General features: G+C 42.7%; 1 protein-coding gene across 12 annotated transcripts in view; it reads right to left on the bottom strand.

The window, feature by feature from the left end:
- REPS2 (RALBP1 associated Eps domain containing 2) overlaps positions 1-15,857 on the bottom strand; it is a 256,482-nt gene that overhangs the window by 118,575 nt on the left and 122,050 nt on the right. For all 12 annotated transcript variants that reach the window (XM_008272394.5, XM_051827621.3, XM_002719927.6 and 9 more), the window contains exons 6-8: positions 10,044-10,182; positions 2,716-2,779; positions 397-539 (exon numbers count right to left, since the gene is read on the bottom strand). In XM_008272394.5, coding sequence (XP_008270616.1) covers positions 397-539; positions 2,716-2,779; positions 10,044-10,182 — 346 coding nt within the window. The remainder of the gene's footprint in view (positions 1-396; positions 540-2,715; positions 2,780-10,043; positions 10,183-15,857) is intronic.

The following is a 15,857-nucleotide window of genomic DNA, read 5'->3' as shown; positions in this document are numbered from 1 at the left end:
AAGAAAAATAACTATAGATACTAAGGACTCTCCAAGTATCTGGACACCATTTTAAGAAACAAAAGTTTCAGCAGAACAGGGATGGCGGAGGTGGGGGGGGGACATTTGGCATACTAGTCAAGATGCTGCTTAAGTTGCATCCCATATTGGAGTGCCTGTGTTCAAGTCCTGGCTCCACTCTCAATTCTAGTTTCTTGCTAATGTGTACTCTGGGAGGCAGTACAAGATGGCTAAAATACTTGGGTCTTTGCCATCTACCTGAGAGATTCATGTTGAGTTTCAGGCTCCTGGCTCCAGCCTGGCTCAGCTCTTCATTTCAAATAAATAGCACTTACAAAAAGAAATAAAGGTTTCTTGGAAGGTGCCTAAGGTTTGTGATTTGTGACACAGCCTTACCTGCTTGCAGGTACTCTGGCTGCAGAGTCGGAGGCAGCCCTTCGGGCAGTGGGTAGCCATTCTTCCGGGCCACAATGAGATGAAATGCAGCACAGAACTCAGGCAGGGTCAGGGCGCCATCACAGTCAGCATCACTCAGCTCCCTAAATGTAACAGAAATCATGAGTACCTACCACAGGGCAGAGAGGAAAAATTATTGGGCTTCAAGCATTCAAACACAGCTCCCAGGCTCTCTGGCGGTGATTCCATAGGATCTCCAAACCCTCCCAGCCACACCCATTTGAAATTAAAGGGGGCCACTGGAAGGAAGAAAATGCTGACTGATAGCATTGGCATCAGTAGCATTTTATAAATCAAAATTTATATTCTTCAACTTCTCCAGAAGGTATGTTTTTGCAACAATGAGGACCTGCACAGAAAGAAAAGGATGCCTGGAACTCCACACTTAGCAGACCATCATTCAGTAAATGTTGGCTGCATATGTTAAGTACCCTAGATCTGGTGTTCAAACCAGCAGAGGAACTCGGCCCTAGCCATTTCACAGTGGTCCCAACCACTATGTAGTTTGCCCAGAGCATAAAAATAGGTGCTTCATTTTCCAGCATTAAGGAAAAACACTGAACTTTTTGAGGCAGATAATTTTTTTTATCAAAACATTCTCTGCTTGAGGATTTGCTCCTGTGAAAATACAAATAAATTCACTAAGTATTGATTGAATTATGTTTTAGGATAAAGCCAGCACCTAGAGAAGGCTGTAACCAGGTAAGACAAAAAGGGAGAAGCAGCTTATGTATGCTTCACTCACTGCCTCCCTCTGAAAGGCGCAGACCTATTTACTCAGCACAAAAGAATCTATTTGCTAAAGTAACTAAGATCCCATAAGCTCAACCAGCTCTTCAGTGCATGGAAGAGACATGTACACTTGTGTTAGGACAAGCACACAGATAGGACTTATATGAAATTGTACTATTATTAGAGAGAAAAATATCTCTAAGGTAAGTTACATAACTTTGCTTTGGATCATTCACATCCCTCCTGCCCTTACAGCTCCTCCTCCTCCAATGTAGAATACACCAGCCATGAAATAGTGGTTCCCCAGGGTAAGGAGTTAGAGAATGACTCCAAAAGCTGGACTGGGGAGAACAGCATTTGGCTTTCATGGACGTGTCTCAACCAAAAGAGAGACAGCCTCATGCTGATAACATTAAGGCTGGGCATTCTGCCAAAACAGATTGCATTGTTTTCAAAATCAAAGTTTCATTTTTTTCTAGCTTTAAAATCTAATATAAGGCTAGTCGGAAAAAAAATTATACCAGAGTACATGGTTGAAGAATGTAAATCCAGTACAGAATACCAGACACATTGGCATGCACAAGTAGTACTGGAATACTTTTCCAATAATAGCACAACACATGACAGGCAATTTTAAATCCTGTTATAATCTGCATAAAAATTGCAATGTTTTAATTATATATTTATAGCAGCATGATCTCATGCCCAATCTTTGGGAAGAACTAGCCCACACACAGCCAAGAGTTACAGCATCATTAAACATTTTCATAAATGCAAATAGAACCATCAGGACCAGCCCAGCATAGCACTTTTGGAGCCAGAGCTGCAAGAGGTCAGCAGCAAGGTGCAGTAAATGCTGCAACTGCAAGTCTGAATCAGAGCCCACTTGATAAACAGCAGCCAAATTTACAAATTTACAAAAAGCCAAATTTATAAAACTCATAGGCAGCTACAGTTGTTTAATTTAACTTAATTCCAAAATATTCCTGGAACTTCTGTCTACCTGGTCTTATAAAATAATACAAAGACTAGCTTTTCAAGCTCCTCTGAATGCTTGCATTACACGGAATAGGAAAATCCAAAAGCAAAACATCCAAGATAGAAGGTATCACGTGCTCAAGATTGCCTATATACAAAAGGGATCAATATGAGGAAGAAAGGTTGGAGCACGGCAGGAGGAAGGGTAGGGTGGGAAGTATCATTATATTCCTAAATCTGTACATATGAAATACATGAAACTTGTATAACTTTACAAAAATGAAAGAAAAATGGACACAACCAAAAAATACAGGGATAATTAGAAAATTACATTAAAAACAATAGTTAACACTTGTAGAGCTTAGCATATACCAGGCAACGTTTATTGTGCTTTCATATGAGTACTTATTTAATTTCTACAGCAATAAATTTAGGTTCTATTTGTTTTCTAGTAAGTTTTAAAACATCATTCAGGACATAAGACGTTTAAAATGCTGAAGGATGGGTATGCATGCTAGCATGATACTATTCGGTGTTAATTGTACTCACCATATATAGGAGAGTTCTGGAATGGAAAGCTTTGATTTGGTGAAGAAGTTCTTGGCCACAGAACCTGCCAAGAGCCATTGTTTAAACAAATCATTAATTAGTTACCCAGGGAAGCTTTTATATTCATATACAAACTAGTCAACGTTTTTTTCATTTAGCAGTCTCTACCTTATAACCACAAACAAAAAATTTATTCCTCAAAGCAACTATGAATCATGGGACTAAAAGTAACATATGAACAGTTTTTAAAATAATTTGTAAATTAGGGCCGGCGCCGCGGCTCACTAGGCTAATCCTCTGCCTTGTGGCGCCGGCACACCGGGTTCTAGTCCCGGTCGGGGCACCGGATTCTGTCCCGGTTGCCCCTCTTCCAGGCCAGCTCTCTGCTGTGGCCAGGGAGTGCAGTGGAGGATGGCCCAGGTGCTTGGGCCCTGCACCCCATGGGAGACCAGGAAAAGCACCTGGCTCCTGGCTCCTGCCATCGGATCAGCGCGGTGCGCCGGCCGCAGCGCGCCAGCCACGGCGGCCATTGGAGGGTGAACCAACGGCAAAGGAAGACATTTCTCTCTGTCTCTCTCTCTCACTGTCCACTCTGCCTGTCAAAAAAAAAATAATTTGTAAATTAGAATAGAAGAAAAGAAGCAATAACATAAACTCACAACAAATGCAAATCACGGAAATCAATTCCTGCTATGTTTCTATCAAAACTGCAAAATTTTACTACATTCAAGACAAATTGCAAAATTTTTAAATAAAAATCTGTCTAGCACTCATAATGAAACAGTGGAAAAGTAAGACATAACCATGGTAGAAAAACAAACAGAAAGAAAATTAACATCACTAATCCCACCAAAGAAAAGACAGATATCTTGGAAAAGATTTTTGGTGAGATTTAAGATCTCTTGGTGGCTGTTTGAGAAATGTATTCAGGAGTCCTTCTCTATGCAAAGGAAATTTACCTACATCCAATGAAATCAGGCAATCATTACATTTTGCATGTTACATAACCACAAGTCCCAACTATACTTGAAATTTAGACCCCACTGAGACTGAATTTTTTATGCTTTCAGTTTTCAACACAGATTTGTGGTTCAAAGGACTGGCTTTTAACACAAAAAATTGCCAACCAAAGCCTCAAGCTCTGTTCTCATTTGATAAAAATCAAGTCTTTCTGTAGCAATCACAAATCTTCTAATTGGCCTTAAAGTAATGGATTATATGGGGCCAGCACTGTGGCGTAGCAGGTAAAGCCGCTGCCTAGAGTACCGGCATTCCATATGGGCACCGGTTCGAGTCCCAGCTGCTCCACTTCCGGTCCAGCTCTCTGCTATGCCTGGGAAAGCAGTAGAAGATGGCCCAAGTCCTTGGGCCCCTGCACCCGCGTGGGAGAGCTAGAGGAAGCTCCTGGCTCCTGGCTTCGGATCGGAGCAGCTCTAGCCATTGTGGCCATCTGGGGAGTGAACCAGTGGATGGAAGACACCTCTCTCTCTGCCTCTCCTTCTCTCTCGGTGTAACTCTTTCAAATAAACAATTAAATCTTTAAAAAAAAGTAATAGATTATAAAGGACCCTAAAGCAAACATATTTTCTTTGAGAGAGTATTAACGATCAACAAAGTACCCTATAAACTAATGAGCCTTCTCCCCAAAGTATTCTGGAAATAATGCTCACATCTGATTCTTGGCCATCAACGCAGCTACCTGCCAAACACTTGTCAGAACTACCTTACAATCCTTTTTACCAGCTATTTTATAGATATAAAAATATAAAGACATCCCCAGACAGATCTCAGTCTTCATTTCCCCACTACATCTCCTTTTGTCAAAGCACATACATCCAAACCCGCAGCCAGAGACCTGGCTTGGCCTTCAGACAGTAGATAAACCATTGTATCATGGTGTTACAGAGAAGCTAGAAGGAGGGAGCTGAGGAGGAAGTCCAAGTGCTCCCTCCTTCGTGGCTGATGGGGAAGTTCAAAAGGTAAACTGAATCTGTCAACCCAGCCCCACCCCAAACCACCATAAAAATTCTACACCAGGCTTCTTTCCTGTTCTTTCAATCTATTTTTATATCTGCTTGAGAATTACATGCAGTACAGAAAAGGAAGAAGGAAAGTTTAGACTTAAAAGTATTAACAATATTAAAAAATGGATTAAGGAAGCAGGTGTTTGACCTGGTAGTTAAGATACCTGCATCCCACATCAAAGTACCTGGGTCCAATTCTTGGCTCTGTTAGGTAGGAAGTCAGATATGAGCTTATGTGTGTGTGACGAAGGCCTAAGGAGACATTTGGGTCCAGCATCTACATCTCATAGTCATCCTGATAACGTTTCAGGGGCAGCCCAGTATTTGCATCCTGCCCTGCTCCTTCTACCCGATAACCTGCCAGGTGGGAGCCCCTGCCCCTTCTGCCTGATAATCTTCCAGGTGCAGCCCAGTATCTGCACTTCAAATGCCCTTAGCCCCTTCTACTAGATAACCATCCTTCCTCTAAGGCTCCTTTAAGGCAGGGCAATGCCGGTCAGGTTTCCCCGTCTGATAACTTCAGGGGGAAAACTGAGATAGGAGTTTTTCTATTTACATACAAAAAGTCCTTTGTTCCAGGAGGAGCAGAGGTGGGGAGGCAAGGCCCATCCCCTTAAAAACCCCCGGCCTCAACCGGACTGTGCGCAGAGCCCTCTCTCTGCTGAGCTGCCCACCTGGCCTGCCCAGGTGTAATCTCTCCACTCAACCATGTAACCCCGCTCTCCCCCAGTCTGAGCGACTGGACACACTCTCTCAGGTTCTGTCTGGAGAGGCGCCCATCCGTTCTTATGGATGTCCCTACCCTAATAAACCTTGCTATTTTTACTTTCTACTACTCTCTCACGCCTGAATTCTTTCTTGCACAAAGACAAGAACCCTGCCATTGACCAGTAACAGCTCCATCTCCTAACTCCAGCTTCCTGCCAGTGAAGACACTGCGAGGCAGCAGCAATGCTTCAAGTAACTGAGCTCCTGCCACCCACATGAGATAGGCGGATTGCATTTTAAGTCCTCAGCTTCAGCCTCAGCCCAGCCCCAGGTAGGCCACTGCACACATCTGGGGAGTGAACCAGCAGATGAGATCTCTCTCTCTCTCGCTTGCTCTCACTCTCGGCCTCGCTCTCTGCCTCTCAAACAAATAAATTTCTTCAAAAAAACTGTAAATATATTCAGGCTTTTTATTTCGAGGAGGATCTCTTACCCACAAAGTACAGCTATACAAGGCATTGATATAGCAGTGACAAACTATTAATACATCATATATAGAAAGAGCTTTAAATACCAGGGAGCAAGCATTCAGCCTAGGAGTCTCACATCATAGGACATGATTCCACCTTCCTGCTAATGCAGACCCTAGGAGGCCGAGGTGATGGCTCAAGTAAATTAGGTTCTTGCACCCACGTGGGAAACCTGGGAGCTTTGAGTTCCCAGCTCCCAACTTCAGTTTGGCCCACCTTAGCAGTTGCAGGCATTTAGGGAGTGAGCCAGCAGACTCTGTTTATCGACCTCTAAAATAAGTAAATATTTTTTAAAAAAATAGTCTCTTACCTCACCCTCACTGTATATTTAAAATGTGTATAGAATAAAGACCAACAGCACTATAAGAGTTCACAGAAAGAAATGTAAATGATTTTAGCCATATGAAAAAAATCCAAGCTTGCTCAAAGAGATCTATAAATTAAAACCACACAAAGATATGATTTGTTGCTTATCAGATGGGAAAAACTAAAAACATTAGTAATGTGCTCTGATAACAAGATTGTGGGGAAATAGGCATACTCATAAAATGCTGGTAGGACTACAAAATGGCACAACTCCAATGGAGGGACATTTCCCAATATCCAGAAAAATCATATATGCATTTAGCCTTTGACTCAGTAGTCTGTCTGGAAAAAAAATACATATAAAGACATGCAGGAGGCTACTCAAAGAAGAAATATCTATAATAGCAAAAAACTAAAACATCCCAACATAGGACTGGCTAAATAAATGATGACACACTCACACACTCTAGTAGTACATCTGTATACTCTAAATACTTCCACAGAGTAATGACCAGGATATACACATATCAGTTAGGACAAAAGCAAGGTAGAGCCATCACAATACCTGATTCCAAGACATACTACAGGGCAGTCAAAAACAAAATAGCCTGGTACTCACGGGAAAACAGACCTGCAGACCAACAGAACAGAATAGAAACTACAGAAATCAACTACAGATATCAATCCTGTCCAGGGAAACATGCCCTCACAGGGGCCTGTCCACTCATGTTCACAGCGTGGAGTGACTGGGGAGTGACAGCACCCAGGTGTCCATCAATAGGTGAATGTGCTGTACCTATATAATGGAATATTGTTTGGCAATAACAAGAAGGAAGTTGAGGGGTCAGTGCTGTGGTGCAGCAGGTAAAGCCGCTGCCTGCAGTGCTGACATCCCATGTGGGCGCCAGTTCAAGTCCAAGCCGCTCCACTTCCAATCCAGCTCTCTGCTATGCTCTGGGAAAGCAGTGTAGGATGGCCCAAATCCTTGGGTCCCTGCACCACATGGGAGACCTGGAAGAAGCTCCTGGCTTCCGATCGGCACAGCTCCAGCTGTTGCGGCCAACTGGGGAGTGAACCAGTGGATGGAAAACTGCTCTTTCTCTCTCTATCTCTTCCTCTCTCTCTCTCTTTCTCTCTATCTTTCTATTTCTCTCTCTCTCTCTCTTTCTGCCTCTCCTTCTCTGTGAAATCTGACTTTCAAGTAAATAAATAAATCTTTAAAAAAAAAGAAATTATGGTTTTATATATACACTAATATACACTATGGAGTACTACTCAGCTATAAAAAAAGAAAAAAGAAATTCTGTCTTTTGCAACAAGATAGTCACAATCGAAAATAGTTATACTTAGTGAAATAAACCAGTCCCAAAAAGACATATATTTGCCCTGATCTAATGTAACTTATAGAATACCTGAAATGTAATATATTGGAATGAAATAGTCATTTTGAGAATAGATTATTATTTATAGCCCTTGTCTCTTCCATTGAGAAAAAATGTTTTGTTTTCTTTCTCTTCATATTATTCACTTAACTCCTTTACTTAGACTAAGGTTAACTATATGATCATTAAATATACTGAAAATAGATCACTGTAAAAATTAAGAATAGGAATCTGAGAGGGAGGGGAATGAAGGAATGGAGAGTGGGATGAAGAGTGGGTGGAATGGAGGGTACGGCAGATGTCTCACTATGTTCCCGAATCTGTATATATGAAATATATGAAACTTGTATAACTTAAATAAAATTTAAAAAATAAAGCTATATTAGCATAGAAAAAATAAAACAAAGTAAAAAGAGGCCTTAACTTTAGAAACACATCTTGAAATGGCCTGGCAATTGCCTCAAAATTCTCTGGTCTGAGAGAGGATACAGAAAAACACAAATCAGGGGCCAGAGTTATGGCGTAGCAGGTAAAGCTACCACCTGTAGTGCCATCATGCCATATGGGCACCGGTTCTACTCCTGGCTGCCCCACTTCCAATCCAGCTCTCTGCTGTGGCATGGGAAAGCAGTGGAAGATGGCCCAAGTCTGTGGGCCCCTGCACCAGCGTGGGAGACCCAGAAGAAGCTCCTGGCTTTGAATTGGCACAGCCATTACAGTCATTTGGGGAGTGAACCAGTGGATGGAAGACTTCTCCCCCTCTCTCTTTCTCTCTCTCTGCCTCTGCCTCTCTATAACTCTGATTTTCAATAAATAAAAATCTTTAAAATAAACAAATCATTGCTGTATGCTAGGTACATAAGGGTTTGTTATATTGGGAAACAGGTGTGGTTGCATCTACATTTCCAATTCTGCAAAACAAAAACATTTCTAACAAATATTCCTTTGTATTTGACTGAATATCTACATATACTGGCAAGAAGGTCACATGAGCAGAGAGTAAAGTTATCAAATGTTCAATACATCCATCTGGGTTTCTTCTTTCTTTCAATTGTGATGCCAACATTCACTTGTTGTATCTACACTATATGGTCTTCAATAAGGCCATTATCACCAACCAGAAAGTGAAGTTTGCATTTATTTATACAAGTATACTTCAATTACACGTTATTTCATGAAAGAAAACTAGACTCAGTCCATATCAATGTGGCAGGTTACAACAGTCAAGGATATGCTGTTATTCTTCAAAATTAAAGTATAAAAAGAATAGTTTATGAATTTTTCTTCCAGACTCTACTATCTCAGTGTTTGTTTAGTCTTCAGCTTGGTAAAATGCAGGCACACAGAAATCAAATCAATATCTCTTGTGGCCAGTGCTATAGCTTAGCAGGTAAGCCGATGTTTGCAGTGCCAGCATTCCACATGGGCGCCAGTGTGGGTCTTGGCTGCTCCACTTCTGATCCAGCTCCCTGATAATGTGCCTGGGAAAGCAGTGGAAAATGGCCAAAGTTCTTGGGTCCCTGCACCCATGTGGGAGACCTGGAAGAAGCTCCTGGCTCCTGGCTTCATCCTAGCCCAGTCCTGGCCATTGCAGCCATCTGGGGAGTGAACCAGAGGATGGAAGATAGATCGATCAATCGATCGATCGATCTATCTTTCCTTCTTTCTCTCTTTCTTTCTCTCACTCTCTCTCTCTTTCTCACTTTCTCTCTCTTTCTTTCTTTCTTTTTTTCTCTCTTTCTCCCTCTCTCTCCTTCTTTCTCTGTATCTCTTTCACATGAATAAATAAATCTTTTTTAAAAAAATTCCTCTCAGCTTGCATCATACATGATGCCTATCTATCTGACGACAGCCCAGAAGGACAGACATGTGGGGAAGTGTTGGCCAATTTTCCTCCTGTGTTTTAAATTCTCTCAGAAAAACCAGAGGAGACTTGAGAAAAAAACCAGAGGAGACTTGAGCCAAAGAAAATGAGCAAGAGTTTGAACCTCTACATCATAGAAAACAAAAGGAGACATGGTATGCTGGCTGCTGAGAAGGCGATGTCCCGTCCTTGCTACAGTTTAAGGAGGAAGCAATCCAAGGTCTCCCATTGGTGCTGTGCTCCACTACTTCAGGAACTGCGTCAAATAATAAGGTACAGGCTCTGGACCAAGTTCCCCTAAATCTCCATTTAACCTCTTTGAAATGGAAACATGATTTTCCAAATGTCATAGACAATTGTTTTTAGGCATGGTTTGTACTTGATAAGAAATTCAACCTTGGAGGAAAACAAATTGAAATCACAAAAGATTGTGGTCCTCATTTTGTGTGAACTATTTCAAGCTGTGTGCAGTCCCATCAGCTGAAAACAATGTCCAGGGGCCCCATGCTCTCACCTGAGATGAAGGAACTGGGATCAGGCTGAAGGGATCGGAACTGGTTGACGTAGTACTCCCGCTGTTCTTCTGTTATCCTCCAGGGCTCATCAGGGTAATTACTGTTGTGATCCTGCAGTTCTCTCTCCACTGAAAAGGACTTTGAAAACAAACACATGAGCAAATGTTTAGAGAACCTGTCTTTAGTGAGATGAAGCAGGAAAATTAAACACCAGTAAAATTATAGTGTATATTTATACTTAATTTATCCTAGAGGAAATAAATTGGACTACTTAATAACCAGAATGTGACTGGAACATAAACTTAAGAGCCAATATCATACTTGATTCTTTCTTTTTTAATGCCCCAAAGTTAACAGGACTGAGAACTTGGATACTGTCAAAATTTTTTTCCAATGTAATGAATGAAGGGTTTTTTTTAAAAAAAATTAAAAAGAAGACAATCTGTGATTGGTGCTTTGGCTTAAAAGGTTAGGTCTCTACCTGCAGCACTGGCATCCCATATAGGTGCCAGTTCAAGTCTTGACTGTTCCACTTCCAATCCATCTCCCTACTAATGCACCTTGGAAAGCAGAAGATGCCCAAGTGCTTGGGCCCCTGCACCCACATGGGAGACCTGGAAGAAGCTCCTGGCTTCGGACTGGCCCAGCTCCAGCCGTTGTGGCCATTTGGGGTGTGAATCAATGGAAGATCTCTCTCTCTCTCTCTCTCTCTCTCTCTCTCTCTGCCTTTCAAAAAAAATGAAATAAAAAGATTCACAAATAGATTTGAGGTTTGAAAAAAGACAATCTTTCTTCTCTTCAACTATCATCACATTTTGATCCTTTCAGATTATCTGAGTAGACAGTAAAATAATGTGAAATGCTTTTTAACCCACAGCGGTGGGAATACCACAGCAGCTGTAACCACATGATCTTTTTCCGTGGCATTCACCCTGCAAAAATCTAGGAGCCAAAAGCTCTGGTTAAAAATCCACATCCCCTGCTCCTACTAGAATGGCAAGTCAGGACCACTAACCCTCTCATCTCACATTTGTGAACTGAGGATCATAATCAGAGACTAGAGCTGGGTGGTGAGAACAGTTGCTGAAATACCACAGTAAGCCAGATAAGGTGGGAGGAGGGGGCATCAAACCTGCCACTAGAGGGCGGACATGTCAAATCTGAGGATTTAAGAGTCCAGAAAACCAGGGAGGTAGTGGAGGAGAAACAAAGCTCTGTTCCATGCAGTAATGCTTGGAGAAAAGCAAAAGCAGTGATGCAGGGAGGAAGAGCAAGGGCTTTGTTCCATTCGTCCCATCTATCCTAAGGCTAAGGCACCATTTGCCAAGGTCCTCCCTCATGGAACCAAGAGATAAACACAGGGTAACTCAAAAACTAAGAGCTGGGGGTAACTGCTAAAGAGCCACAAAGTTGCCTGCTTCTGAGCACACTGTCAAGGAATTAACCATTAGGAGAGCACTCTAAGAAAGCCCACCATGTCCTTCCCTACCACTATCACACACAATACCATTCCCCAAATTAATTCCTCTCAGAAACCCATTTCCCCCATGATGATGCTTAGAGATGAAACTGTAAGTTTGAGCTGCAATATATCCAGGACATGTCATCTTTTAACTAAAATATCTATGACTTTGACATCTGCAACTTCAGGCTCAGGATTTTTTGGGAGGGCCAGGTGACTGAGATGAAACACCACCTATACAATGTGTATTCCCACGGATGTTGAGTGAGCATATACCCAGCAAAGAAGCCACTCCTCAAGGAAAGACTCTGGGACCTTTGGCATAGTCAGAAGAAAGATAACAAAAGGAGGCTGGTGCTGTGGTGTAGTGGGTAAAGCTGCTGCCTGCAGTGCTAGCATCCCATATGGGTGCCTGTTCAAGTCCTAGCTGCTCCACTTCCAATCCAGCTCTCTGCTATGGCCTGGGAAAGCAGTAGAAGATGGCCCAAGTCCTTGGGCCCCTGCACCTATGTGGGAGACCCAGAAGAAGCTCCTGGCTTCGGATCAGTGCAGCTCTGGCCATTGCAGCCAGTTGGAGAGTGAACCAACAGATGGAAGACCCTCTCCCTCCCTCCCTCCCTCCCTCCCTCCCTCCCTCTCTCTCTCTCTCTGTAACTCTTTCAAATAAATAAATCTTTAAAAAAAAAAAAAGAAAGATCACATAAGGACACTGAGAGCTGTAGCTGTGTGCTTGTTAGTCATTAGTAATCAATACATCACTTTCAGACTAGATGAGTTCCTACAAAATGTAAATGAAACCAGTTTTAAATGTCCTTGAAGGGGACGGCACTGTGGCATAGTGGGTAAAGTCGCTGCCTGTGGTGCCGGCATCCCACATGGATGCTGGTTGGAGTCCTGGCTCCTCCACTTCTGATCCAGCTCTCTGCAATGGCCTGGGAAAACAACAGAAGATGGCCCAAGTCCTTGGGCCCCTGCACCCGCGTGGGAGACCCAGAAGAAGCTCCTGGCTCCTGGTTTTTTGATCAGCCCATCTTTGGTCATTGCAGCCATTTGGGGAGTGAACCAGAGGATGTAAGATTTCTCTCCCTCCCTCCCTCCCTGTAACTCTACCTTTCAAATAAATAAATAAATCTTAAAAAAAAAAAAGTCCAGGGGCCAGCGCTGTGGTGTAGCAGGTAAAGCCACCACCTGCAGTGCTGGCATCCCATATATGCGCCGGTTCAAGTCCCGGCTGCTCCACTTCCCATCCAGCTCTCTGCTGTGGCCTGGGAAAGCAGTGGAAGATGGCCCAGGTCCTTGGGCCCCTACACCTGCGTGGGAGAACTGGAAGAAGCTCCTGACTCCTGGCTTCGGATCGGTGCAGCTCTGGCTGTTGCAGCCAATTGGAGAGTGAACCAGCATATGGAAGACCTCTCTCTCTCTGTCTCTGTCTCTCCTTCTCTTTCTGTGTAACTCTGACTTTCAAACAAATAAATAAATCTTTTTTAAAGAAAAAGTCCATGAAGTCACTATCCATTAATTAATACTTTACATTCATAGAATGCTTTGAAATCCACAAAGCCTTTCACACATCCCTTCCTCACTTGAGCATCTCAGGACATTTGAGAAGTAGGCATAGGAGGTAGTACTTGCTCTAGTACTTTCCTCTAGATGAGGAAACCAAGGTTCAGAGAGCTTAAGGGATTTGTCCATATTCATTATTCAACCCCTGAAGGGGGAAAATAATGGCCCTCTCTTTTTTTCATCTCTTCTTCAAAGTCAGGTTCTTGTATATCAGGACTTTTTAAACTGGGCTGCATCTATCTGAATTTTTTTAAAAAAATACTTTATCATTCTAGTAATAAATAATACTTTATCATTCTAGTAATAAATAAACAACACAAATAAAGGAAACAAGGAAGATCCAAAGTCAGTGTAAGCACTCAACAGACTATACAACTTTGCAAAATGCTCTTATCAAATTCCAAAGCCGTGCCTTGACAGCATCTTGGAAGGAATCCAGACATGTGACTGAGTTTGGAAGTAGATCCCAGGAGGGATATCAGTTAATGGATTGGCAGCCAGCACCATGGCTCACTTGGCTAATCTTCCACCTGCAGCACCAGTACCCCGGGTTCTAGTCCCGGTTGGGGCGCCAGGTACTAGTCCCAGTTGCTCCTCTTCCAGTCCAGCTCTCTGCTGTGGCCTGGGAGTGCAGTGGAGGATGGCCCAAGTGTTTGGGTCCCTGCACCCGCATAGGAGACAGGGAGGAAGCACCCGGCTCCTGGCTTCGGATCGGTGCAGTGCCGGCCGCAGCAGCCACTTGGAGGGTGAACCAACGGAAGGAAGACCTTTCTCTCTGTCTCTCTCTCTCACTTCACTGTCTAAAACTCTGTCTCTCTCTCTCACTGTCTAACTCTGCCTGTCAAAGAAAGAAAGAAAGAAAGGAAGGAAGGAAGGAAGGAAGGAAGGAAGGAAGGAAGGAAGGAAGGAAGGAAGGAAATGGCCTCCTGGCTGTACTGTAATGTAGAAAACTCACAGAAATCCTACACTCCAGGTCAGCACTGACAGAAAGAGCTAGAGCAAAGGAACCTACACAGCTGGGTGTGGCAGCAGAGACCTACACATGCTTCTGAGTGAATGATTAAGTGGACAAAGATGGTTCATGAGGCAGACAGAGCACAGGTTGAGGTAGGTCCCAGCACCTCCCAGCAAATGAAGGTACAGAAAATTCCAGGGTGCTGGCCTGCTGCATTCCCTAGCTCTGATATGGAAGCTAATATTCCCTGGGATACATCCCTTCTATCCACTGAAGCAAGAAAGTGCCTTATGTGGTGGCTGTGGGCATTGAACATGCATTAGGGAGCCCTTCAGGTGGTGGCAGAGAAAGCAAGTCCTGACCAGAAGCACAGCAGGGCCATGATGTAGGGAAAGGACCAGGTGGGACATAGAGTTATGAGGGAACAAGAACCAAGGATCGGCAGAAGCTATGAGGTATGCGAGGAAGCAAATAAAGATGAAGAGGTAAGGAAGGCTATCAGCAGCTGAGATAAGGGGACAGTGAAGCAAACTTGATATAATAGGGCAAGGTCCAATAATGGCAGAACAAGTAAAACCAACCAAAAACTCCCACCCCTAGGAACCAGCAGGCTACTTCTTGGCTCTCATTTCTTGAATTCCCCTTGAATTCTTCCTCTTTTCCAAGAAAAATTAAGTTGGCAAGGACAGTCTCTATTCCCTAGAACTAAAAAAGTCTAACTACAAAAGGAGAGGGCATATGAACATTGTGTAACCCATACATAGCATGGTCCTCCTACCAACTCACAGTAAGTGTGGTAACCTAGTCCCAACTCTTTCCCTTTGCTTCTCACTCTAAGTTTTACATTGATTAATAAGCCAAATGATTTGTTATGTTTTAAATTAATTAATAAACCAAATGATTGGAGAACATTTTTAAAACATGACCTCTATGATAACCATGATAAATACTACAGTTTAAACGTGTAAAGTGTTCCCAGATATCTTGACCCAGGTTTCAATTTGGAATGCTAGAGTCACATCAGATAATCCTTCATCCCACATACAGTCCCTAAAAGGTACATCACAAATACTGAAAGCATCTAAAAGTGTGACACTAGAATAGGTATATCCCAGATACTAAAAGTGCAAAGTCCACTTACTGCGAGGCTTAAGTAAGGTCAGGGATGCGTCATATTGACAAGAGATGTATAAACATTGCTCTACACTGTTCTCAATTAAATAAAGCCTATTAGTTTATTTCCTATCTGAAAGTTCACAATCTATGTAAATTAGTCCATGTCTACCATCCTATAGTTCACTCACAGACTGATATCCATAGTGGGGGTGGTTCAAGTTCCATATCAATTAAGTAAGCATTTCCAAGACAGGTAAGGGCATAGAGAAGAAATAAATGGTATTCCACATACCATGACACTGAAAAATTCCAAAAGACAGTGCAACCACTACAAAAAGCAAAGTGATTTGAACTTTACTGCATAAATGGTGACTTCTTCATTCACTCAGTCAACAGACATATATTGTATGCCAACAATATCCCAGACACTAGTCACTACAGATACACCAACGGGCAAACAGATTCTCTTTCCCAGGAAGTCTGTTATCCAGTAAGGAAGAAAGACATACAGACTATCTCAAAACAGTAAGGATTTCCTGACAGGGTACTCTAGAGTTTTGCTACCCCAAGTATGGTCTCCACCCCATCTCCATCAACATTGCATGGGTACTTACTAGAAATATACTCTCAGGGCCCACTTGACACCTAATGAATCAGAAAGTCTGAGAGTGAAGTATGGGAATCTGTGGTTTAACAAGCCCTCTAGGTGAGGCAAAA

The sequence above is a fragment of the Oryctolagus cuniculus genome, chromosome X (assembly GCF_051225735.1).
Source record: "Oryctolagus cuniculus isolate XC-2025 breed Fujian yellow rabbit chromosome X, ASM5122573v1, whole genome shotgun sequence".
Taxonomy (NCBI): domain Eukaryota; kingdom Metazoa; phylum Chordata; class Mammalia; order Lagomorpha; family Leporidae; genus Oryctolagus; species Oryctolagus cuniculus.
This window is presented reverse-complemented; position numbering and strand designations above follow the sequence as displayed.